The following is a 26,214-nucleotide window of genomic DNA, read 5'->3' as shown; positions in this document are numbered from 1 at the left end:
TACTCCAGCCCCGGCTTTGAAACAGCACTCCACTGTTAAGCTGCAGCTCAACTTTATTTTTTAATTTTATTTATTTATTTAGGCCGCACCACATAGCATGCAGAACTTCCCCAACCAGGGATCAAACCCATGCCCCCTGGAGTGGAAGCGCGGAGTCTTAACCACTGGACCGCCAGGGAAGTCCTGCAGCTCAACTTTAAATGTGTGCTCCAAGTTCAATACTCCAGTCCCCCTGAAATATGCCAACATGCATAATACTCCTCACCCCACTATAATACTCTAGTCCTCACTCCCATTATAGTCTCCACCCCCAGGGAAAATCCTCCAACCCCTTCAGTAACACTCCAGTCTCACTCTGATAGCCCCAAACCTCTGTAATGCTCTGTCTGTCCACAAAGATGGACCCCCAGGCCTGCCTAGAACATACTGAGAGGTAGTACTTGCTCTGGCTCCTGCTGGTTCAGGCGTCCTCCTGGACCTCAAATGGCTCCTGGACATCAGCATAGAGCAGCATCAACACCCCTGCTGGGAGGAGGCTGTGAGATGACCCCACCAGCTTCCTCACAGTCCTCCAGCCAAACAGAGTCCCCTTCTAGAAATCTTCCCCCCACCCCCACCCAGGTTAAGGGCCCCACTAACAAAACATGATAGTAGTCCCCAAAGGTTGGCGGCGCCCAGGCCCTGTGGGACAGCACACCACTGACTTGCCAGGTCAACTTGTCAGGAACCCCCTGGCTGGGTCAGCTGCCCAGAGTAATCCCGCAGGCTCAGTCAGCTCCAGCACCCGACCGGTTGCCCCCTTGTGCTGCTCTGAGACACCTGTCCTGTGGCTCCATGGATCTAAGATAAAAGGGCAGTTAGGCCAAGGCCAAGCTGTCTCTGTTCAAGGAACACAGTGACCCAGTAGGGCTTCTGCGTCACCAGGGAGTGGAGCTGGGCCTCTGGGGAGGGTTTGGGGGGCTACCTGCCCTTTTTTGTGCTTATTCAAGTGCCACCCACTGGGTCACCCTTATGTGAGGGTGAGTGTAGCCAGAACCTAGCAAGTCCCTGACCATGAGGTGGCTGCGTGGAAGGTGATATTAATTATGGGTTAGCAAGTGGAAGGAGTTAGGTTCAAAGCCAGCTCTGCTGTGTTACTTTAGGCCAATCACTTTTCCCCTCTGAGCTGCAGTCGCTTTACCTTTGAAACAGATAGTAATACTTTTCTTGCCCCTTACCAGTTTGCTTCAAAGCTCCAGTGAACTAGCAGTTAGAGAATGAATCTTGCATTTAACAAGTATTTATTGAGTGCCTACTATGTGCCAGGTCTGCATCAGACATAGACATAAAGTATTTATTATTTCTCCCTGCATCAATCAGCTTACGTGCGTGCAGGGACTAGGGTATACAGTGATGGTGGGAGAGATTCTAAAACTCCTGATCAGACATCCCTCCCTGGCTCCGGACAGCCTTTTGTACACCTACTATGTACGAGGTACTTTCAAAGGCGTCATATCCTTTACTCCTCATCCTGGGAGATAAATATTAAGTTCTGGTTTTACTGATATGGAAATTAAAGCTTAGCGTTGTTAAGTCACGGCCCAAGAAAACATAGCTAGTAACTTATGGGGCTTAAATTTGGTCCATCCTACCTTTGACAAGGAAGAAGTCAGAGCAGCACCACACCCTGATGCCCTCCACGAGCCAGGTCTGTTCCTGGGGTTCCTGGCAGTGGGGCCTGAGCCAGTGCCATCTCTGTCCTCCAAGAGACCCCAGTCCCATAGAGGACAAGAGGACTAGACTCCAAGCCAGACATCTGGAGGTTGAATAGGCCTCATAGGGCATCCTGTCCCACCCTGTGCTTGTTCAGATCAGGAAACAGAGGTCCAGAGGTGGGCAGACCCTTATTCAAGGTCACACAGCCTGTCAGAGGCCCTGCCTCTTACCCAGGTAAAGACTTGCTGCTCATAAAAGACAGAACGTGCCAATCGCCCTCCAGCGGTGCTGACAAGAAGTGCTCGAGGGTCAGGGAAGGGAGAAAATACCACCTGCCTAGAAGGCTGAGCCTGGGCAAGAAAAGAGGAGAGAGAGGCTGCCAGCTGGGGAGACCTCTGGGCCAAGGGTTGGCAGTGGGACTTGTGTGCATCGCCATGGGGGCCCATCCCCTGCCCATACATGAGGCTAGTCCATGAGGATCTCCAATGTTGCTCTCCCTGGTGATTCCTGAGACAAACCATTCTGCTGCTGAGCTATTCTGAGAACGTAGTTCTTCCTGCTTCTGAGCTGAAATTCTGCTGCCTGAGGCTGCACCCGCTGGTCAGAATTTTACTGTCTGGGTCCCCAGAAGGAGTGTCATCCCAGAGCCTCGGGGGGTGGAAGTCGGGGGAGGGACTCTATCAGAGTTTTCACCTGTGGGCAATCTCCTATTTCTCCTTCAGAACCCACTAGATACCCTCTCCCCTGGGGAGTCATCCCCCTCCCCCAAGCAAAGTTCATTCCTTTCTTCATTCCTGTTTTCAACCAACGACTACCAAGCACCTACTAGGTGCCAGGCACGATCGATGTGCTGGGCAGACCTGGTGACCAAAGCCCTGCCCTAGTGGAGCCGAAAGCCTAGGCGGGAGGCAGAAAAACACATTGACTAATACACACCCTGATAGCTGTTTTTTTCCCCAAAACTATCTAGCCAAATTTTATACATTACATTTGGCAATGATGTCTCTCTGGTCTCCTTTAATAGAGAACAGTGACCCCATCCTGCCTTTTTTTTTTTTTAAAGACAACAACTGTTTTAAATGACCTAGTCAGTTGTCTTTCAGAATGTTCCACATTATAGGTGAGCATGAAGTTTCCCTCTAGTGTCGTTTACCGTATTCCTCTAAACCCGGTGTCGCTTGTAACTGGAAGTTAGGTGGAGACCACAGGATAGCAAACTTTCTCTGTGAAGGGGCCAAAAGTAAATATTTTGGACTCTGCAGCTCATACAGTCCCTGTTGCAAGTACTCAGCACCGTCGTCGTAGCATGAGAGTAGCCATACACAGTATGCAAGTGGAGCGTGGCTGTGTTTCAGTTACAACTTTATTCAAGGACATTGAAATTGGGATTTAACGTAATTTTCATATGTCACGCAATATTATTCTTTCTTTGATTTTTTAGAATCATTTAAAAATGTAAAAACCGGGCTTCCCTGGTGGCGTAGTGGTTGGGAGTCCGCCTGCCGACGCAGGGGACACGGGTTCGTGCCCCGGTGCGGGAAGATCCCACATGCCGCCGAGCGGCTGGGCCCGTGAGCCATGGCCGCTGAGCCTGCGCGTCCGGAGCCTGTGCTCCGCAACGGGAGAGGCCACAACAGTGAGAGGCCTGCGTACTGCAAAAAATAAAATAAAATATAAATGTAAAAACCATTTTTACTTCAGGGGCTGCACAGAAACAGGCAGAGGGCCATCTTTGACCCATGGTTTGCTAACCCCTGACTGGATTTAGGTTAAGCATCTGTAGCAAGAATTCTTCATACTGATGGTGTATACCTAATAGTCATCACATGAGGAGGCACGTACTGCCAGCTTATGCCAGTTACGGGGTGAGTTGCAGGATGTCCACTAGACCTCTCCATTGAAAAGAGAGACCCTCTTCGCAAATGCCAGATCAGCTGTGCGGGGCTCCTTCAGCATTATGTGAACATTGTGCTCTTTAGAACCTTTCAACTAGCGTTTTTAGCACCAGCTATGCACTGAATTGTGTCCCCGCCACAAATTCATATGTTGAAGCCCAAACTCCAGTGTGACTGTATTTGGAGATAGGGCCCTTATGGAAATAGTTAAGGTTAAATAAGGTCATAAGGGTGGTGCTCAAATCCAATCAGACAGGTGTCCTTATAAGAAGATACACCAGAGGGCTTCCCTGGGGGCGCAGTGGTTAAAATCCGCCTGCCAATGCAGGGGACACGGGTTCGATCCCTGGTCCGGGAAGATCCCACATGCTTTGGAGCAACTAAGCCTGTGCGCCACAACTACTGAATCTGCTCTCTAGAGCCCACAAGCCACAACTACTGAGGCCAAGTGCTGCAACTACTGAAGCCTGTGTGCCTACAGCCCATGCTCCCCAAAAAGAGAAGCCACCGCAGTGAGAAGCCCACGCGCCACAACGAAGAGTAGCTCCCGCTCCCTGCAACTAGAGAAAGCCCTCACATAGCAACGAAGACCCAACACAGCCATAAGAAAAGAAAGAAAGAGGGCTTCCCTGGTGGCGCAGTGGTTGAGAGTCTGCCTGCCAATGCAGGGGACACGGGTTCGTGCCCCAGTCCGTGAAGATCCCACATGCCGCGGAGCGACTGGGCCCGTGAGCCATGGCCGCTGAGCCTGTGCGTCCGGAGCCTGTGCTCCACAACAGGAGAGGCCACAACAGTGAGGGGCCCGCGTATCGAGAAAGAAAGAAAGGAAGAAAGGAAGAAAAAGAAAGAAAGAAGATACACCAGAGTTCCTTCTGTCTCTGCCATGTGAGGGCACATTGAGAAGGCGGCCATCTGCAAGCCAGGAAGAGCGCTCCCGCAAGAAACCCACCCTGCCCGACCTTGATCTGGGACTGCTAACTTCCAGAACTGTAAGAAGTAAATGTTTGTTGTTTGAGCCACGCAGTCTATGGCTTTTGGTATGGCAGCCCAAGTGACTAACGCATCATTGACAATTCTTGCCTAAATTGATTATCATCTACTTGAGGCTGCAACATGGAGTTTTTCTAGTTCTCACATTCCCTCTAGTGTATTAGCTGGCATTCTTCTACAAAGAAAAGCTTTCCTTCATCAAGTAGGAATGAACCGCAGCTCCTCCTAAAAAGACAGGATAAATGTTAAATTCTCTAAGGGAAGGTTTTGGGGTTTTTTTCTTTTTAATGGGAAATTCTAGAACCTGTTTGTATGCTGAGAGGATAATTCTTTGGAGAGGGAAAGACATGGTGCAGGAGAGGAGGTTACAGAAGGCGTGAAGTCCTAAAAAGGTGGGAGGATGTAGAGTGCAATTGGGGAAGGGGGAAAAAGGGTGGGAAAAGGGAGGGCAGAAGAAAGGGTGTGAACTGGTCATCTGCGCAGACACACAGGGCCAGCTTACTAAGAAATGCACCGGACGGTTGCTGGGCCTGGTTCGCATCCTTTGAATCTGGGAGCTGTAACTCTTGGCTGTCTGGCAGGTGGCTTTCTCCTCCTCACCCAGAGAAGGTGAATGGTTGGATTGCTGCAGGCCTGGGGCTTTCCAGGCAAGCACACCGGAGGCGGCAAGGCAGGGCAGGGGCTTGGCAAAGGGGCACCATAACGACTGACCACAGAATCCAAGATAGTTGAAAACAGAAGTGAGAGCGGGAGAGTGATGGCTGGATGAGAAATGGATGGGAGGTCTCAGCAGCTGGCTGGGCCTTGATTTTTGGTTTTGGTATCAGTTTTCAGAACTGATTTAAAGGAACACATGAGCGAGCGCAGGAGCTGTGAGCACTAAGGATAGTGGGGGAGGCCCCCCCGTGGCCTCTTTGCCCTGTGCCCATTGTCTCCTGTGTCATATGGGGGGCACGTGCCACATGGAGGGCAAGGACTGGACCTGACTCCTGTTTGAGCCTGCCACAGACTAGTGACAGGGAAGGTTGAATATGATCGAACGAATGAATGAATGATAGCGAACACTTATACGGCACTTACTATGTACCAAGCACTAGTCTAACAGCTCATCGATTTCTCTCAAGACTTCTGTAAGGTAGAGACTCCCCATTTTACAGATGAAGAAACCGAAGCATGGAAAGGTAAAATAATTTGTCCAAAGTCACAGAGCTAGGAAGAGGCAGAGTTGGACTGCAAACCAGGCAGTCTGAGCCCAGAGTCTGTGCTCCTAACCACCAGGTTATTCTGAATGGATGAATGAGAGTCATAGACTCGGCCTATCTCTGTCCTGGGTGAAGCCAGGTATATCTTGAGGTCAGAGCCCCGATCTGGTCAAGAGAGACCCCGAGACGATCAACAATGAACTGAGAAATACTCAGTTCTAGATTGTGACAACTGCCATGAAGGAGACAAACTGGGTGCCAAGGGCAAGAGTAAAGGGACCTCCTTAGATGAGGTGGTCAGGGAAGGCTTCTCTGAAGAGGCAGCACTTCAGGTTAAGGATAGAAAGGAGCCAGTACTGTGAAAAGCCAAGGAAAGAGTGTCCTAGGAAGAGGGAACTGCATGTGAGAAGATCCTGAGGCAAAAAGTCAATGTAGTCTAGGAACTGAAAAGGATTTCAGTGCGGCTGAAAAGGAGGATGGCCCAATGGACCTGAAGAGGTGGGCACGGGCCAGGTACGCAAGGCTTGGGAGGTCATGGCAAGGCATTTGGATTTTATTATTCTTCCCTATTATTGAATTGTATTTTTGTTATTCCAAGCAAAATGGGAGGTAAGCCATGAGAGAGTTTTAAGCAAGGAACTTATGTGGTCTGATTTGTATCTTAAAAGCAGAAGCAGGGCTTCCCTGGTGGCGCAGTGGTTGAGAGTCCGCCTGCCGATGCAGGGGACACGGGTTCGTGCCCCACTCATCTTCCCGGAGCGGCTGGACCCGCGAGCCGTGGCCGCTGAGTCTGAGCGTCCAGAGCCTGTGCTCCGCAACGGGAGAGGCCACAGCAGTGAGAGGCCCACGTACTGCAAAAAAAAAAAAAAAAAAAAAAAAAAAAGCAGAAGCAGTTCTGTTCTGTTCATTTGCTTATTCATTGATTCTTGAATATTTTCATTCATTCTTTAATTCTTACATTCAGTCGTTTATTTTTTCATTGGGCTTTCATTTGTTTACCTATTAATTCCTTTGCTCCTTGATTGATCCATGCACTCCTGTACCCAGAGAACCTGCCTCTCTGTGCCAGGCCCTGCCTGGGCTCCAGGGGCATTGCCAAGAGCCAGGTCTAGTCCTTGGCCTTGAGGAAAACATATCCCACACCGCACACCCCAGGAAAATGATGCTGAGTGCTCAGCTGGGGATAAGAAGCCAGCCCTTGAAGGATGACAGAGCCTGATAGATTGGGGGATCCCCAGGGATGGGACCAGTCTCTTTCATGTCTGTGCTCCCGAAGCCTGACACCTGACAGGCAATGATAAATGTTTGTTTGTTAACTGAACAGGTGGGACAATAGCCAGCCAGGGAGTGCTTGATGGCGGAGGTGATGATGTCCAGCCAGGGTGACGCCACCCTTCCCAAGTCCCTGCACCTCCACCTCCTCCCCTGTGTCTTCCTCCCCCCATCCTTCCTCCCATTATCCTAAGAGAAAGCCATTCTTACCTGCACCCCACTGTTCTCTGCCACCCCGCAAGCATATTGAGACACACGTGAGCCCATGCGTGTGCACAGACACACACAGGCATTCAAACGCATCCCTGCTCATACACAGAAGCACATGTGCCTGCATAATGTGTCCCAGTTGTTGATTCCAAAATTGCAGTCATCACGTTCATTGCCTCCAATCACACACTCACACACACACACACACACACCTGTTCTTACACACGCTCCCTGCCTCCCCACTATATCCCAACACACATACTTCTCCACCAAACAGCCCTCCCACACACATCTCTTCCTCCCCAGACAGGAGGGATTCTCCTGGTCCTGGCTGAAGGCTGAAGAAGTAATAGTGGTGGTGGTGGGGGGATTGAACCCCAGGTTGAGGGGAGGTCAGGGTCCTCTCTGACCTTGGAAAGGCTGGAACTGTGATAGAAGATGCTACTCAGTTTTTCTAAAACTTGGGTGTGGGGGGAGGCTTGACATCTCCCTGCCTCCTCAGTGTAGCCCAGTGACTGATCCTCTGAAAAGCAGTTTCCTAAGAGAAGGGTCTTCTGCTGCTCCCCACTGTCCTAGATCCCTGCCTCCACGGCGCTCAGTCCCCAAGGATGGCAAGGTGTGGTGACTGGATCCGAAGTGGCCCTGGTGACAGCAGTCTGAGGTCAACTGGCTGTGAGAATTTGGGTTAAGGTCTGTCCGCATCTTGTCTTCAGTTTTCTCAGCTGCAGAAGGGGGGTGGGGCAGTGATAGAGAAAAGCCCCTCTTAACCTCAAATGCCATGATTTTAAAAGAGCAGGTGCTTCTGGGTGTGAGGAACCTGCCCCTTTGGAGGGGGTCTTGGGAAGGTTGTGCTGGGGATTCAGGTCTGGGGACAGGAGCCAGGGTGCAGGGGGAGGCCTGGGAAAGCCGAGCCGCGGTAACCCGGGGGAAGGTGGGAAATGGGGGCGGGAGGGCCTGGGATTTGAGGGCCCCTCCCCGCTGCGGGCAGCTGGCTTGGGGCTGGGGCGTGACTGCAAGTTCTCCCCGTCGCCACCGCCACCGCGCCGCTGCGGCTGCAATAAGAGAAGTCCGAGGCTGCTTCCTCCTCTCTGCCCAGAGGGGGCGGCGGTCAGAGGCGAGCAGCACCCCAGTTTTCTCGCCCCCACCCCCGTCGGTACTTGTGGCTGCTGGGAGCCCCGGCTGGCTAGCCCCGGGGTCGGTCAGAAGCGGTGTCCCCTGGGACCAGGTAGGTGCAGTCAGGTGGGGCTGGAGGGGCAGGCGGTGCCCCGCCCCCAGCCCGCCCTAGGCCCCAGGGTCCGGGTTGCTGGGGAGTGGGGGGACGTGAACTTGGGGAAGATTGCTGAGGGAGTTGAAGGCCAAAGCGACCCCGCTCTGAAAAGAGCCTGTAAAGGAAAACTGAGGAGGCCTGGAGAGTGAAACCTGTAAAATTTGGGGAGGGCGATGAGGGAATATGGGGAAAGTAAACTAAAAGGACCCCCCAAAATGGTCTGGTGGGGAAAACGGAGGGAACCTGTAGAGACAGAATTTGGGAAAGGGGCTGAGTCGGGGGAGGGAAACTGAGGGGACCCCCACAAGGGCCTGGGAACCTTGAAAGCGAGAATTTGGGGAGAAGCTGAGGGGTCTGGAAGAGAGGAACTACTATTTGGGGGGCCTGGGAGAATCAGGTGAGGGAGTTTGCCAGAAAGGGGTCAAGGAGAACCATTTCTGGAGGACGCAGAACGTGGGGCGCAATTCCGGTGGTCCAGAAAGTCCCCCTATCCGGAATCGGCAGAAGTTGGGGGCGAAGTCTGTAGCTGGGAAGGGAGGGGAGGCTGCCACGCTGCAGCCCCCTAGACTCTCCCGCCCAGCACAGGTGGGCGGGTCCCGGTTGGCTAGGGGACTCCTTCAACTTGCTGGAGGCGTGGGTTCCCGTTTCCTGGGGAAGTCCCCGCCCTCGGCAGGGATGGGCCTCTCTGGGTGCCCCCTCCTGGCCCGCGGTGGCGGTCTCGGTCCACGTTCCTCTCGGGATCCGGGAATTGCTGGCCGCCCCGACGGAAATCCTGCCTTTGACCGCGATTGCAGGGAGGGGCTGTCTCCATGGCAACAAGAGGGCGGAGAGACCGAGCCCAGCGCTTGGCTGCAGCAGGACTCAACGCCCGCGGTGCCCCCTTTGGTCCCCTCCCCTCCCCCCCCATTTTGGGTCCTCAGTCGAGGGCGGCCTACGGGACAGAGGAGTAAGGCAATGATGCTCAGTGTTCAGGGATCCTGAGGTGGGGAATCTGCATTCTCAGGGACTTAGCCAGACTGGGACCTTGATTGCTGTGTTACTTTAGGCAAGTTATGGGGCTTCTCTGGACCTCATTTTCCTCATTTGAATTATGTAGGACATTATCTCTGCCCCTACCCAGCTCCCATTCCCCACCTTATCCCCAGTCATGAGAACCAGGTGCAAAAAGCAGTTTTTGCCCAGTGTGCTGGAGGGGTTAAGACATCACCCCTTCACTTTCCCAAAAGCATGGAGCGGGACCAAGAAGCCTGACAGGGCCTCCAGGAACCAGCACACAGCTGACTTCTAGTGAAATAAATGTTTGTGGGTCTGTTGAGGCCCCATACTGGGAAAGTCAGCAGGTTTGAGATATGTCCCCCACACCCCTGCCCCCCCTTTTTTTGCTATTTTTTGTGTTTATGTTCATGTTGTAAGCACTGGTTTGTCAGCAAGTTTTGCCGTTCTCAATTCCAAATAATACAAAGTTCAATATGAGTTTTATGGAAACTTCATTTTATTGAAACCAGTGATCCCTGAGTCCTTTGGCATCCTTCCATCTGTGTGTGGTGGTGGGAGAGCAGGGCTGTGTTCCCACTTCTAAGATGGGAAGATGGAGGTTTGGGAGTGAAGGACTGACTGGCTAGCAGTAGGGACCCAGAGTCCAGGGCATCCCGTCCCTGATGTGGTGAAGGAAGTAGCCAGAGATGAGGCCGGCGTTCCCCCCGAACCCTACCAAATCCCACGTAGCCCTCTGGAGGGGGGAGCGGGTGAGGAGGGGTGTGATGGAAGAAGGTATGGGGTTCCTGGGCTTCATGGCTGGCACCTGCTCCCCAGTGGGTGTGAAGTGGTGAGTGAGGGTGGAGAGTGTCTGTGGATGTGCTTTGGGCTTTGAGTGAATGAGCATGGGCATGTGAACATATGTGTGGGTGTTTGGGTGTTCTCTGCAGCCACCTGGGGCTGACGTGGCAAAGGAAGTGGCCAGACTTTTGGGAGGATGGATAGGGAGACCCCAGAACTGGGGAAGGAGGAGCCAGGGCCCTTCCTGCACAGAGCAGACCAGGCTGGGCTACCATGGGACCCCGGGGAAGTCTGGCCACACTGGAATCTAGGCTCCTGTTCCCTCAGCTCCCCCTGGACCACCCATGGCTCCCATCCCCCAAGAATCTCCATTCCCTCAAGACCCCTATTTTAGAGGCTAATGAGTAGGTTTTCAGCAACAGATGAGAAACCACCTTTACCCACAAGAAATGGAGGAAATTCAGCTGACGCCCTCAGGGCCATGTGGAGGGGAAAGTGAGTGTGGCCCCTCTCCCCCCTGCAGGCACCTGGCCCTACGGGTGGCAGAGTCAGACTCTGGTATGGCCTCAGCCCCTGGGTGTTCAGGGCTGGGGGTGGTAAGGCCTCAAGCAGGAATGGTGCGAGATGGTTGGAGGTCCTATGAGAGGCGAGGGCCTCAGTGAGGGAGATGAGGGCTCAGTAAGGGCACTAGAGCCAGTGAGGGATGGAGGGTCCCAGTGAGGGGTGGAAGCATTCATCAGGGGTGTCAGGCCTTGGCGAGGGACGGTGTGCAGCGGGGCTGAGACTTGGGCCTGCTCCTGGCCAGCCCAGAGCCCTGAGGAGGAGCCGGAACTCTTGCTGGATGGTGGTTTCCTGCTGCTGTTCAGTCCCAGTTCCCTTATGGTGAAATCCCCCAGGGAGCTGGGTCAGCTCAGCCCTCCCGCCGCACCCAGAGCACTTCTCTTTCTTCTCAGCCTTGCAGCTCCCCCTCCCTCAGCCTCAGAGGGGGCTTCCCCAAGGGAAGGGAACAGAAGTGAAAGTTCACTGAGCAACTACTGAGTGCCCTGTGCTTTCAGGGGCTTGACTGCAGTTGATGCGCAGAAGCAACCCCATGAGGTAGAGATTTAGATTCCTATTTTCTAGGTGAAGGAACTGCAGCTCAGAGAGAAGTGAACTGACTCGCCCAATGTCTCCAGCTAGTTGTCAGGCAGGGTAGAATTTGAGGCGAAATCTGTCTTCAGATCCCACAGGACGTCCTGTGTCTCCATCAAAGCCCTGATGTGGCGTTGACAAGTATGGACCTCAAGGAAGATGGGTGAGCCTGGGGCTCCTATGTCCAGGAGTAGGGGTGGGAGGGAGGCAGGTTCCCTGCTGGGTGGCCAGCTGCCATATGTCAGGGGTGGTGTGATCAGTTGGCCAGGAGCTGGGTAGGAAATATGACATTCACCAGTCAGGGACAGCATGACCTCCTGCTCAGGCTTTGGAGAGCATAGCCGGGAACAGAACTCTGGACCCAAATTAATAATCCTGGCTTTGAATCCCCTGTCTGGCTGTTTGACCTCCAGCAAGTGACTTCCCCCCTACACGCAAGAGGGAGGTAGACTGATAAATGGTCCCTGGGGTCATTCTAGCATATGCTTCTCAGCCTCACTCAGCCACACTGGGCAAGAGCCTTCCCAATAACTGTACAGAAGGTACAGATGCAAAAACTGAGGCTCAGAGGGCTCACATTATTCACCCAAGGCCCCAGAGCTGGGTAGGACCACACAGAGGGAGATGCTGAAGGTGGGAACAACATGGTCCAGGACTGGACCTCAGCTCTGACATCCACAACCTGATTTTGATCCATCAGACTTTGGAAACCAACTCCTGTCAACCAGATGTTCAAGAGGCATGTTTATTGACAGACTCAACTCCCTGCAGCGACCAGAACACTTGTAGCCGTTCTCTGAGCTAGTGCCTTTCTGGTGTTAGCAGGCAGCCTAGATCAGCGCTAAGAAAAGAGAGACCTGGATTCAGATTCTAAGAGCTATGAAAATCAGTGATTGCCTGAGAGACCCTGGGCAGGTCACTTCCCCTCGCGGGGCTGTAATGAGAATTCAGGGCATGTAGCACAGGGCCTGGCACACTGTAGGTGCTCATTAAGGTACATACGTTATTGCTTTCACAAGGGCTTCAAAATGCAACATCGCTTATGACGGGCTTTGGAGCCAAATTGATTGGGGTTGCATTTTAGCTTCCCCTTACTTGCTATGTAGCTAATCTTAGGGAAGTTATTTAACACCTTTGTGACTCAGCTTCTTTATCTGTAAAATAGGGGTAAAAATAAAACCTACCTCATAGGGTCACTAAATGAGATCAATCATGGGAATTGCTTGGCACAATGTCAGGCACTGAGTAGGTGTTTAATAAATTAGCATTTTAGAACTAATAGTCATTGCCCCCCCACCCCAGACTTTTAGGAAGTCAAATTACCCTCCTAGGAATTGGTGGCTGGTAGTTGAGATCAGAGCTAGGTGAGGACAGAGTCCTGGGGGGCTATCTTCGTGCAGATGCCAAGCAGAGAGGACCCTACCTGCTCCCTTTCTCTCTTTCCTAGCTTTAGCTCTTTAGTTCTCTGTCTCTGCCTCTCTCTTTCTCCGTCTCTGTCCCTCTCTGTCTCTCTACCTCTCATTTCTGTCTGTTTGTCTCTTCTCTTTGTTTCTTTCTGGCAGTGATATGCTGGAGCTAGCTAGCTGGTACTGGCTCTTGGGAGCTGATTCTGCGAATCTCTTTCCAGCCCAGCGTTCAGGAAGTCACTTCAGTAACTTGAAATCAGCCATGGTGGGAATATTTACACCATGGAAATCAGCAACTGCTACAAATCAGGGCCCTTTTCCCCCCTTTTCTTTTAAGTCAGTATACCAGGATACCCTCACCCCTGCCCCCGCTGCTTTGCCAGGGCTCTCCCTAAGCCCATAGAGCCTTCCGCCTCCTTCTCGGAAGCTGACAGTTTCTGAACCCACGTTCCACTCCAGGCGTGCAGAATTCTGGGCTCCCCTTAGGCTGATTTGAAAACATTGTGGTAACAGGTACCTGTGTATTGTTGGAAGTGGCCGCATTGTATCTAAGTGGGGACCCAAGAGGTTGTATAAGTTTGTATCTCTTACAGAGGGGAGCTCTGTGTGGGTCTGTGACTCAGGGATGGGGGAGCTACATATATCTCTGGGTTTCCCTCTGGGGGCTCTGTGCACCTGTGCATGCTTGCAGGAATAGCTGTAATCATCTGTGTCTGTGACCAGGCAATGGAGAGAAGTGGTTCAGATCCTGGAACCAAACGCCAGGATACATCATCTGTGTGACCTTGGGCAAGTTTCTAAACCTCTCTGTGCCTCAGTCGCCTTATCAATAATTATAATACTTACCTCGTAGAGTTGTCGTGAGAATAAAATGAGGTAATATATATATATAAAGCGTTGAATGCAGTGGCTGGCACAGAGGAAGTGCTATAAATCCTCCATATGCTATTCTTTGGGAGAGGCTGTGTGTGTGTGCATGTGTGTGTGCATGTGTGTGTGTGTGTGTGTGTGTGTGTGTGTGTAGATGGGTGAGGGCTGAAGGTGTGTGTGTATTCACAGATGTCTGCATCTGTGAATCTGTACAGAGGAGCTCAGAGTCCCTGTGTGAGGCGCTGCGTGTAGCTGAGGTGACGTGTGTGCGTCTGAGAAGGTGTCGGGAGGGCCGTGTGGACCTGCGTGTAGGGCTCTGTGTTGTTTGAGACGTGCAATGTGTCTTCCTGTGAGAAGACCTCCATTCTCACCCTATAACCTTTGTTTTCATCTTACCCCCATCTGTTTCCTCAGTGCCTGAAATCCCCTGCCTTAGCTCTAGATGCCCCCCACCTCCACGTCTATTCTCTGCCTGAGTCTAACCAGCCCTGTAGCCCTTCAGACAGTGGCTTCACCCCAGGGGAGGGGTCCTGAGGTGAAGACCTCGGCAATGGCTTGGTGAACAGGGCCTATTTTGGGGCTCAAACCACAGCCTGCTTCACAGCTCACCACATGGGTGTCACCCCCCCACACACACACGGGAGAATGGTTACAGTGGAGCATGAGACAGGCTGGTGGGTCTAGAGTGGGAGTCAGGGCACTGATGTGACAGAGCCATCAGCCAAGCAGCTGGATCCAGTGGATCCAGGAAGGCTTCCTGGAAGAGGTGAGTCGTGCTGGGTAGGAGGGGCAGGACCCATAGAGAAGAGGGGGGAGGCTATCCATAAAGGGAACTGGACTTGGGAGTTGAGAAAAGCAAGACCGGGCACCTGTCCCAAGGATCCTTGGGCCCCTCTGGGAGAAATCAGGGTTCACTGGGTTGGTGAACCCTCTCATATCTCATATCTGAGGAAACCGAGCCCTCTCCCCAGCAGTTCCTCTCTGAGTGTTGCAGTGGCAGAGTTTCTGGAGGGGCGTGGAGAGCCCTTGCTCAATGACCTGCCTGCCGTGTCGCTCAGAGGACACAAAGGCTTGGCTCACTTAGGGGTTCCCCAAGGGACCCTGGTGGCTCTGGCTTCTGACCTGGGCCTTCCCCTGATGTGGGGATAAGAACAAGCTCTGGAGGTAGGTGTCCACCTGCACTCAGCTACCAGACATAGTCCTGGGGTTGCCAGGGTTTACCCAGCCCAGGGTGGGAACAGAGGCAGCGCCCGGAGGCTGGGCTTGTTTTTAGGAGACAGTGACCAGAGGCCTGTAGTGAGCTGAGCAGGGCTTGACAGAAATCCTATTAGAGACATGAGTCTAACCCAAAGGTACGAGTGTGTGAGTGTACGAGTCTGTTAGCCTGAGAGGCAGCCTGTGGCGTGTGTGTGCCTGTGTGTGCTACCATGCATCAGGGCCTGGGCTCGTGTGAGAGTCAGTTGTGTTGGTGTGTGGCAGTGCTGGTGAGCACACTCATGCAAGTGTGCGCTGTGAGTACTGGTGTGTCACTGTGTGCTGCCATGGGTGCTACTCTATGTGTTGGTGTGTCAGGTGGATATGAGTGCGAGAGGGCTGGTGCGGTGGCGTGTCCTGTCTGGGGGTGGATGTATAAGTGAGCCGGGGCTGTGGGAAGGAAAATGAAGGCAGAAGGCACGCTAGGGCCGAGCCCGGGCCCCCTGGCTTCCCGGAGAGGACAGGCGCCGGCATCTGGCTGCAGGAACACTGGCAGAGACTTCACCTTCCGTGTCCTCTGTCTCGCCTTCAGGTCTCTGGCCCCTCCCAAGGACCATGCCGCAGCCCCACTGACCCAGGAGTAGGGGCCTGAGGGGTGAGTGGGAGGAATGGGGACTGAGGGCTCTCAGGGTCAGGAAATGGGGTAGGGGTGGCTTTTCTGGGCCCCACAATTCCTCACAGCCCCCTCCTCCTACAAGGACCCTGTTGCTAGGTAACAGATGGGGGAGCCGGAATGAGGCAGCTTGAAAGGCCAGAGGCTGGACCCACGACAGGAAATGGCCTTGATCCCCCTCTGCAGGGAAGCTCCAGGTGCAGGCACACAGCCCTCACACACACTTACACACAAACACACATCGATACATAGACATGCACACACACATAGAGACACACACATACCCACAGAGACATGCACACCTACTTACACAGACCTACACACACAGATACACACACGCAGACAGGCACAAATACTCCCACTCAGGGCTATGCACACAGACGCGACACACAGATACAGAGGCACCCACTCACACACACCCACCTGCATGCACAGTCACACACACACACACACACAGGCACGCACATGCACGCTCACACAGAAACACATGCATACGTAATACTCATACAGACATGAACACACAGAGTCATCACATGCAATAAACATATACACACTCATACACACACTCACATAAACACACAGACGCAGACATTCACAAAAGGCTGCACATACACACACACACACACACCAGCAAACTCACAAATACTCAGAGATACACACACGAGCACTCTGACGGAGTCACGGAAACCCAACACATTGAAGCGCTAGGAGGCAAAAATATGTAAATGAACACAGCAACATCGTGAAGCAGAAAACCAGCCCCGTGGAGGAGACACATACTCTCTCCACACACACTAAGGCAGCTGGGGGGGTGGACGCAACGGTGGCCCTGCCCCACCTCTATCCCTCACTAGGGAGGACACCCCCTACTCCAGGCCTGAGAGAGAAAGCTGCATGCCTGCATGAGTGTGTGTGTGCAAGCGTGCGTGCATGTGTGCCTAGGGTGGCATATCTGGCAGGGGCCCCAAGTGAAGCATGCCCCCGTTCTGTAGCAGGGCACGTGGAATGGGCTGTGTGTTCTGCAAGAAGTTGGAGCCGGGGCCCAAGGAGGATGGTGGCCTGGAAGAGGACTTCAGGGGCTACGGGGCTGCAGACTGCTGTGGCCCTGCCCCTACTCAGGGCCGGCCTGCATCCTCCTTCACCCATATCCCCAACTACAACAACTTCTCCCCTCAGCCCGCCAGCCCCGCCTTCCTCAATGGGGGCACCATCAGGGGCATCTCAGGTGAGTCCAATGGGCTGGAGTCAGGCACTGACTGGACCCTGGCAGGACCTAGGGGACGGAGAGACTTGGACTTGCCCTTAGGAGCCTCCATTATGATTTGGGAGACACGGCCCTGCTTTTAGCGCACAGTCTGAGGGAGTATGTACAGCCCTACCTTCAGAAACCCCAGTCTGAGGGGGAGACATAGTTCTGTTCCCAGTCTGAGAGAAGGACTCTGATGACAGATGCCGGTGGGAAGTCTGCTTGGTGGGGGAGAGCAGAAGCGACTCCCCAGGGAGCCCCCAAGGGGGGAGGGATGGGCTTGAAGGTGTGTGTCCTGAATCCACGTCCAAAGCAGAAATCCACTGCATTCCAAAGACCTTTGCGAGCCAGTGCACTGCAGCAGTGGGGAGGCGTAGTGCCTGGCTGTGGAACAGGACTCTGGGGGTGCAGCCCCTGTGGTGCCCCCTGATGAGTAGCCCTGACTCTGCAGGGACTGGGGTGACCCTGTTCATCGCCCTTTATGACTATGAGGCCCGAACAGAGGATGACCTCACCTTCGCCAAGGGCGAGAAGTTCCACATCCTGAACAACATGTAAGTGATCAGGCCACCAGCTCAGGACACGGCCTAGACCGGGAGCAGGACCCAGAGAGGAATCCTGCCTGCTCCTTGTCCTCAGAAAGCTCTAGCCTAGTTGGGGAGGGATCCTTGACAATCACAGGCCGGGGTGGTTGCTACTATGTAGGGGAAGCCTGAGGAACTACGGGCACAGAAAGAACACCAGCCATGGTCTCCAGGGTAGTAGTGATCAGGGCAGGCTTTCTGGAAGGGATTTCTAAGCTGAGACTAGAAAAATGAATAGACATTGAAAGAAGGGGTGAGAAAAAAGGAAGAGAGAGCGAGAGAGAATGAAACTAGAGAGAACGAAACTAAATGATGACTTCTGGAAACCACCAAGTGGTTCAGTATAGGTGGGCCATAAAGTATGAAGTGCAGAACAGAGAGAGCAGATCCTGGAGAGGTGGGTGGGAGCAGATTCTGCAGGGCTCTTTAAGCCATCTTGAGGAGTCTGGATTTTATCAAGAAGGAAATATAGCCATTGGAGGGGTTTTTAATGGAGAAGTGACCTAGTTAGCTGTCCACTGCCCGCCCAAACCCCAGCCCAGCTGAAGTGTCAGAAAAGAAAGCCAGGAGGCCCAGATGTCCCCAGACATATTCCTTCAGCAGGGAGAAGCTCCCGGGGCAGCTGCAGTGGCTGGGGCAGAACAGACGAAAGCCTTGGGGAGGGTGTGTACCCAAGGTGAGGGGTTGGCAGGGCCAGTGTCCACCTGATCCTTGGCGTGACCCTGCCTGGCCCCATGGTGCCCCAGGGGCTGGGTTGCCAACGACGACGCCTGTTCTGTGCCTTCAGCGAGGGTGACTGGTGGGAGGCTCGGTCCCTCAGCTCTGGACAAACTGGCTACATTCCCAGCAACTACGTGGCCCCTGTGGACTCCATCCAGGCTGAAGAGTAAGTAGGGGTTGGGGGGAGGCCAGCCTTACAGACAGGACCCTGGAGTCCAGACTCAAGGCCACCTCTTGGGCAAGTCACAGCTCTACTCTGAGCCTGTCTCCTTACCTGTAATTCTGTAAGATCTTTGTGAGGATAAAAAGATAATAATGATGACACTAAGAGTAAGTAAATATTATCTAGCATGTACTATGTTCTGGACACTATTCAAAGTGCTTCCTGTGCATTAACAAAGTTAGAAACTAATAGAATCCTATTTTACAAATGAGGAAACTGAGGCACAGAGAAATTAAATATCCTGCCCAGTTCACATGGCTAGTAAGTAGGTGGAGCTGGTATTTGAACCCAGATAGTCTGGCTACATTTGCTAAGCATTATATATATATAGCCTCTCGGAGATAACAGCAGTGTATGAACTTTAAAAAAAAATTGTAAAGTGCTAAACAGATGGAAGGGGGCATTACTTAGAATTAATTCTATTAAGGAATCAGGCAAGTATCATTTATGGAGTATCTTGATGTAATTGAGATACTATGACAGATACTTTACCTATCTAGATTCATTTAATTCTCACAGTAACACTATGGATATTATTATTGTCCCATTTTACAGATGAGGAAACTGAGGTTCATAAAAACTCTTTATCTAGCCTCACATATACATACATATATGGGAAAAGTAAAGATTGGAGAGACGGCAGAATGGGAGTCACCAGGACTTGGTGACTGATTTGCCACTGGGCTATGGGGAGTGGGAGGAATCCAGGGTGACCCAAAACCTTCCTGAGGAACTGAGTGGGTGCCATTTGCTAAAGTGGGGAACACAGGAGCAGGCACAGATACATGAGCGAGCTTGTTAGGTTGAATTCGTGGAGAGGAACACCCACATGGAAGAGACGGCCAGCAATTAGATTAGGTTGTGCTTTGTATGCGAGGTGCCCAGCCCATGCCAAGCCATGCCCCTGAATTAGCCCAGAGGAAGGGGCATCTTATTCTCATTGGAACTAAGGCTCCTTAGTTTGTTTGCTGTGGCTCCTGCAGAGGGCACACCTGGGCTGGGGTGGCAGGACTCTTCAGAGTGGAGATGATAAATAGAGCTGCACAGGGGAGTGAAGGAAGAGGGAGAAGAGTGAGAAAGAGATTGGCCCTAGGACCCAACTTTGGAAAGAGCTGTTGGAAAACCAGGCCAGGCTAAGTCAGAACAGCCAAGAGGGTGGAGGGGAGGTTTCAGGAAACAAGAGAGGGAGTGTCAGAGGCTGCCACTGGATTTGGCAGTGGGGGTGACCTTGGTGAGAGATCTCTCCATGTGAAGTGGGGGTGGAGGCCAGACAGCAGAGCCTGGGAGGGAGTGGGAGGTGAGGAAGTAGAGACCCAAGTGTGAAGTGCTTTTTCAAGTGAAGGAAGGTGAGAGATATAGCAGAATGTTGATGGCAGGATAGAGCTTAGAACGGTTTCCTTTGGGGAAGGAAGAAATGTGGGCATATGTAGAGGCTGGTGGTGGGATGGAGAGGCTGCTGATGGGGGCTGGTCGGTGGGGGAGAGGTGTCCTTGAGCAGATGGGAGTGAACGGGGTCCTGAGCTCAAATGGGATGAGGCCTTCATCTGGAGAGGGTGGTAGGAGGCGTGGAGGAGAGGAGAGGTGATGAGGCAGAAGATGAGAGGTTTGGGGGTCCACATCTCGGCGGCAGTGTTGTGAAGTTCAGAGAGGCACTCCATGCAGTGTCATGGTTAGGAACAGTGTCGTGGTCAAGAGCGCATGCCCTAGAGCAGACAGCTTGGGTTCCTGTTCCGGCAGCACAGCTTAAGAGTCGAGTGGCTGTGGGTAAGTTGCTTAACCACTAGGCATTTCAATTTTCTCGTCTGTCTAATAGGGGTTAATAATAGTACCTACTTCACAGTGTTGTTATAAGACTTAAATGAATACATATATGTATGACAGCAGAGCCTGACACAAAATAAGCGGTGTTATGATTACGTCAATTATTAAGGATGTAGCTAATGTCATGGGTGTGAGTGGGGGCAGAGCATTGATAAAACTTGGGAATGTGTTCTGTCTGCATAGTTCTTCAACAGTTTCTCCTTTCCTGCCTGCCCTCCTGGACACGCTATTCGCCAATGCCTTCCCCTCTTCCCCAAACTGTGCGTAGTACCCAGGTATGGATTGACAGTCCCAGAGTTCACTGAGACTGCCACCTCCCTTGATTTGAAAACTATGCTCCTTTTAATTCAGCCCAAGATGGTCACAGGCCAATTTAGTGATCAAACGACATCTGAGTCTTCTATGACACCTACGGTCACCTCGACTCTCCCAGTGTACTCTCACAGTTGGTTTCAGGCTACAGTTCAGTCCCAGAAAGAATATCCAAGAGACAGCAGGGATGCTTGAGGTCTGAGGTTGAAGTAGAGACTTAGAACAACATCCAGATTTAAGAGAGTGGAGGAAAAGCAGCAGTCAGAGCTGGGCAGCAGCCGTCAAAAAGAGGGGAAGAGGGAGTTCCCTGTCAGTCCAGTGGTTGGGGCTCGGCGCTTTCGCTGTCGTGGCCCGGGTTCAATCTCTGGTCAGGGAATTAAGATCCCACAAGCCACGAGGTGCAGCCGAGGGGGGAAAAAAAAAGGAGGGGAAGAGAAGCAGGAAGCGGTGTCGATCTGGACGACAAATGAGGAAAGGGTTTGAGATGTGTGCAGGGAGAGGAATCTGAGCGACTGCCTGCGATGGTGGGAAAAGAAGTAGGGTGGGTGGCAAAGGATTTCAGGTAGAGCTCATCAGCCAGCCCTGTGGGCAGGTCAGTTCCCCTCTCTGTGCCTCAAGTTCCTCATCTGTAAATGAGCCTATGGAAGGAGCGGTAGTGAGATGGACCCTGATGAGGTCACTGATGACCGGGGTTCTAGCAATTTAAATTCAAGAGAAACCCAGAGAGTGGAGAGAAGTCTAACCTTTATTGGGCACCTTCTGTGTACCAGGCATTCTACATTCGCCTTCTCTGTGATCCTCCCAATCAGGCTGAATCTTGGCTACTGAGGTGACTTTTCCCAGGAGGCTGGGTTGGGGGTTGAACTGGGTGTATCTGACTCTTGCCTGCCCTCCCAACAGGTGGTACTTTGGAAAGATCGGGAGGAAGGACTCAGAGAGGCAGCTGCTCTCCCCGGGGAACCCCCGGGGGGCCTTTCTCATTCGAGAGAGCGAGACCACCAAAGGTGGGGCTGTGCCACTGACCATACAACAGGGAAGCCTAGCCTTTAGGGGGGAGGCTAGGAGCCGTGGGGTGGGGCTTGGGACAGGGCCACGACTGGGACAGGGTTGGAGGGGCAGAGGTAAAGCTGGGACTGGGTTCAGGGGATGTGGCCATCCAACCTCAGAGTCCCCAGCCCTGTGGGCCTCTCTGGGCTCCCAGACTGGGGATGACGAGGAAAGCTGGCCCAGAGGTGACCCTTGCCCACAGGCGCCTACTCCCTGTCCATCCGGGATTGGGACCAGGCCAGAGGCGATCACGTGAAGCATTACAAGATCCGCAAGCTGGACACAGGTGGCTACTACATCACCACGAGGGCTCAGTTCGACTCGGTACAGGAGCTGGTGCAGCACTACCTGGGTGAGGGCAGCCCTCAAGGCTGGCGTGTGCTTCAGATTCCTGAACCAATCCGCTGAGACTGAGGCCCAGAGAAGGGGCTCCCAAAGCAGTAGTGGCTGGACCAGAACTAGAACCCAAATATCCGGGCTCCCAGCCCAAGATCCTGCTCTGTAGGTTTCCAGAGGAAACTGAGGCATGAAGCTGTCCATGGCCAAACGATGCCCTCTAATGTCTGAGCTGGGTAGGAGACTGAGTGGACCTGACTTGGAGGATGGGCTGTGGGGTTGAGGGGAAGGTTAGCATCCATGCCTGGTTTCTGCTTTGGTTGGTTAGGCCAAGGATAGGTCCGTGGAAGGGTGAGGGCTTCATGTCCACACCTTTGTCTGGAATTCCCAAATCCATTTCTACCTGTCAGGCCCAGCTGGAGGCCACCTCTTATGCGAAGGCCCCAGTCCTTTCAGGGATCATCTCTCCCTCTGGTGCCACCTCGTTCCCTGGGCACCAACATGTTCACCTACTCAGTGGACCAGGTTGCCTTCTGCCCTGGCCTGTGACCTCAGCTGTGTCCTAGTTCCTTATAACTGATCTTGGGGGCTGGGGTGGGGTGAGGAATGTGTGGGCCATTCTGGTCTGCCTTTGACCTCCAACCTCCCAATCCCCCACTGCCCAGAGGTGAACGATGGGCTGTGCCACCTGCTCACGGCGGCCTGCACCACCGTGAAGCCGCAGACGTTGGGCCTGGCCAAGGACGCCTGGGAGATCAGCCGCAGCTCCATCGCGCTCGAGCGGCGGCTGGGTACCGGCTGCTTCGGGGATGTGTGGCTGGGTACGGAGGTCCTGGGAGCGGGGGCCGGGGCCCGAGGCAGGGGCGAGGGCTTGGGACGGCGGCGAGCCGGTCCTGACAAGCCTTTCCGCCCGACAGGCATGTGGAACGGCAGCACGAAGGTGGCGGTGAAGACGCTGAAGCCGGGCACCATGTCCCCGAAGGCCTTCCTGGCGGAGGCGCAGATCATGAAGCTGCTGCGCCATGACAAGCTGGTGCAGCTGTACGCAGTCGTATCGGAGGAGCCCATCTACATCGTGACAGAATTCCTGTGCCACGGTGAGGGGCGGGGTCATGAGGCGGAGTCTGGAAGGGCGGGATTTGGGGCGAAGTTAAGGTGCGTGTCTCTGGGGGAGGAACTTGGGTGGCGACTTGGGATGGGGCGAGGAACAATGGGCAGGGTCCGAGTGAGGGGCCGGAATGAGTGAAAACACAGGCGCGCTGGGAGTGGGGGCGGGGCCAAGTTAGACGGGGCGGGCCCGGCCTGGGGGCGGAGCCTCGTGGGTGGTCAGCTGGTGGGTGGAGCTTGGGCGAGTGAAGGCGGGATCTGTGATGAGAAAGGATCTGGGGCAGAGTCTTAGTGGGGTTTGTCTAGGGAAGATGGAGGAAGAGAAGAAATGAGACGTGGGCAGAATCAGGGTGTCTGTGAGAGTAGGGCCTGGGCGAGATCTGTGAAGGGTTGAGGCACCTGGCAGAATCCTGAGCGGGGGCGGATCTAGGGTGAGAGGCCTGGGAGCAAGGGATGGGGTCAAACTATGTGAGAGGAGTCATGGAGAGGGGCGAGGCCAAGAGAGAGAAGGCAAGCCTGGAGCTGGGAGTAGTGTCTTGATGCTGATTTTTTGAGTTCTCCTCCCCAGGTAGCTTGCTGGAGTTCCTCAAGGACCGGGAGGGCTGGGATTTGAGGCTGCCCCAACTGGTGGACATGGCAGCCCAGGTAAACTGGGACAACAGCCTTTAACTCTCAGAGCCCCTCCTATTATTTTCCACAAATCCCTGTGTCCTCAAACGCCTAGCCTGCCCCTGGAAGTGCAGCCCCAGCCCCCTGGATCCTCTGTGCGACCTGAGGCAGGGCACTGCCCCTCTCTTTGAGCCCCAGTCTGGAAAGTGGGTTTTTCAAATGATCCCCCACGCAAACCATGGTGTTCCCATCTCTCTATACCTTCGCCCCCAGGTAGCTGAGGGCATGGCCTACATGGAGCGCATGAACTACATCCACCGAGACCTGAGGGCAGCCAACATCCTTGTGGGGGAGCGGCTGCTGTGCAAGATTGCTGACTTCGGGCTGGCCCGTCTCATCGAGGATGATGAATACAACCCCCATCAAGGTGCCCTGCCTCACCCCACCTTCCAAGAGCTCCCCAGTGCACCAAGGGGCTGCCATGGGGCCCCACATTCCCGCAGACCATCCGGGACATTCCCACTCTAATGTAGTGTAAGAGGCAACTCTGGGTTCAAACCCAGCTCCTTCACTTACCAACCATGTGGACTTGGGCAAGTCACCTAACCTCTCTGGGAGCTGTCTTTTCTCACAATAAAATTCTCAATGAAAATATTCAGACAACAGTAAGTCAACAGATATTTACCAAGCACCTACTATGTGCAAGGCACTGCTATAAATCTCAAGTGAAAGACCATAGAGTGTAATAGGGAAAATGCTGTAGCCAGAATGCCTGGGTATGAATCCTAGACACTTACAAGCTGTGTGATTTGGGCAAGTTATTAACTACTCAGTGCCACCTTTTCCTCTTCTGCACAATGGGGATAATAATAGTAATAGTAAAAAAAATAGTAATAAAACTCACAGGGTTTTCATGAAAGTTAATTGAATTAATGCATGTAAATCGCTTAAAATGGTGCCTGGCACATGGTAAAGGCTATACAAGTGTTAGCTATTATTATGATTGGAATTATTACAATGTTTATAAAGTGCCCGGTATTATACTAGACACAGTAACAAGTGCTAGCTAGATACCAGGTCTTTTCTGTTATGCCCAGAGACCTCTGTGCTTAGGGTCTCCAGTCCTAAAGATGCCATTCTCTTAATCCAGCTGTCCCCAGGGATTTCTGCACTAACTTTCCCTTCTCCCCCAATCTCCCCAGGGACCAAGTTCCCCATCAAGTGGACAGCCCCAGAGGCTGCCCTCTTTGGCAGATTCACCATCAAGTCAGATGTGTGGTCCTTTGGGATCCTGCTCACTGAACTCATCACCAAGGGCCGAGTCCCCTACCCAGGTTTGCTGGGAGGTGGGGAGGTGGAAGGGTGGTCATGGGAAGGGCTTCTTCCTGGTTGCCTCTTCAGGAGGGGCTAAGCCCCCTGACTGACGGAGCCCCACCCTCCAGGCATGAATAAACGGGAAGTGCTGGAACAGGTGGAGCATGGCTACCACATGCCGTGCCCCACAGGCTGCCCAGCATCCCTGTACGAGGTCATGGAACAGACCTGGCGTCTGGACCCGGATGAGAGGCCTACCTTCGAGTACCTGCAGTCCTTCCTGGAGGACTACTTCACCTCCACAGAACCCCAGTACCAGCCTGGGGATGAGACATAGCCTGTTTGGGCATCAACCACCTCTCTGGGGGTGCTCACCAGCCCTTCCAATTGCCAGGGCTCTGGTCCCAAAGCCCCGCAGGCCTAGAACCCTATAGAGTCCTAGCATGTCAGAGCAAGCAAGTTGCTTTTGGCATCATCTAGGGCAACCCATTCATTTTAAAGATGAGGCAAATCAAGGCTCAGAGATAACCCCTCACCAACTCTGGCCCCAATCTCTATTTCTCCCCTTCCCACTTCTGCCCCTGCATGCCTCTAGTCTTCCTGTCTGCACTCCTCCCACAAAAGAAATGCTCACATCTTGTCTAGTTATTTATAAAACTGTATATCCTTTCCCTCACTTATCTCCTGTCCCTGCTTTCCTACCCTGTCATCCCACCCTGGTCCTGGCCCCCAGAATTCACCTCCTACTCAATTCTCTCATGTCTGTAAGTTACAAAGAGAGGGAAAGACTTTGCCGGATCCCTTTCCTGCTGGATGGATTCTGTAGTCCAGGACTGAGGTCCAAGCCCAGGGTGAAGGAGAGTGTTGCTGAGGGCTCATCCCCTCTCTGAATCATGTGTGTGTTTACTGATTTTGTAAATAAGAAAAGTGACAATATGAATCCTTGAGCCGTGAAAATCCCTTCCTGTGGGAGGGATGGTGGTCGGTGGGAGGTGAGTGGGGTTGCTTTGGCCGCTGGGAGGCAGGGGAGGCAAGAGAGCGCCCTAATGCCTACTAAGCACAGGGCACCCAAGGTGCCCTAGGACACCCCAAAGTCCTGAAGCTCATCCCCTTGTGAGTTTAGGGTGAGTTGAGAGATGGATATAGAAGACAGGTAACTGCAGATCAAAACATCTCCTTCATTACTGATGTAGCTTTCAGTCTGCATGCAGTGGTTTTGCTAATTCTTTAGTTAATTTCAGCAGATCTACTGTTCATCACAGGCACCACAGAAGACCCTCAGGCCTCCCCGAGTGGGGCAGGGGGAAGACCACA

At 53.2% G+C, this 26,214-nt stretch overlaps 1 protein-coding gene across 6 annotated transcripts; it reads left to right on the top strand.

The window, feature by feature from the left end:
• Positions 1 to 8,356: 8,356 nt before the first annotated feature.
• Positions 8,357 to 25,840, top strand: FGR (FGR proto-oncogene, Src family tyrosine kinase). 6 transcript variants are annotated; one of them, XM_067725014.1, is made up of 14 exons: positions 8,440 to 8,489; positions 11,528 to 11,601; positions 15,501 to 15,563; positions 16,577 to 16,806; positions 17,279 to 17,381; positions 18,199 to 18,297; positions 21,388 to 21,491; positions 21,737 to 21,886; positions 22,536 to 22,691; positions 22,788 to 22,967; positions 23,546 to 23,622; positions 23,860 to 24,013; positions 24,789 to 24,920; positions 25,029 to 25,840. In XM_067725014.1, exons 4-14 carry the CDS (start codon positions 16,587 to 16,589, stop codon positions 25,235 to 25,237), a joined length of 1,584 nt encoding a protein of 527 aa, XP_067581115.1. In that variant the 5' UTR covers positions 8,440 to 8,489; positions 11,528 to 11,601; positions 15,501 to 15,563; positions 16,577 to 16,586; the 3' UTR covers positions 25,238 to 25,840. The 6 variants fall into 6 exon arrangements, with proteins under 6 accessions (XP_067581114.1, XP_067581112.1, XP_067581116.1 ...); XM_067725012.1 differs by having other exon boundaries at positions 8,441 to 8,489; positions 16,574 to 16,806; XM_067725013.1 differs by lacking the exon at positions 11,528 to 11,601 and having other exon boundaries at positions 8,357 to 8,489.
• The last annotated feature ends 374 nt before the right edge of the window (positions 25,841 to 26,214 follow it).

The sequence above is a fragment of the Pseudorca crassidens genome, chromosome 2, assembly GCF_039906515.1.
Source record: "Pseudorca crassidens isolate mPseCra1 chromosome 2, mPseCra1.hap1, whole genome shotgun sequence".
Taxonomy (NCBI): domain Eukaryota; kingdom Metazoa; phylum Chordata; class Mammalia; order Artiodactyla; family Delphinidae; genus Pseudorca; species Pseudorca crassidens.
Note: the sequence above shows the minus strand (reverse complement) of the source record. Positions and strands in the feature narration are given on the sequence as shown.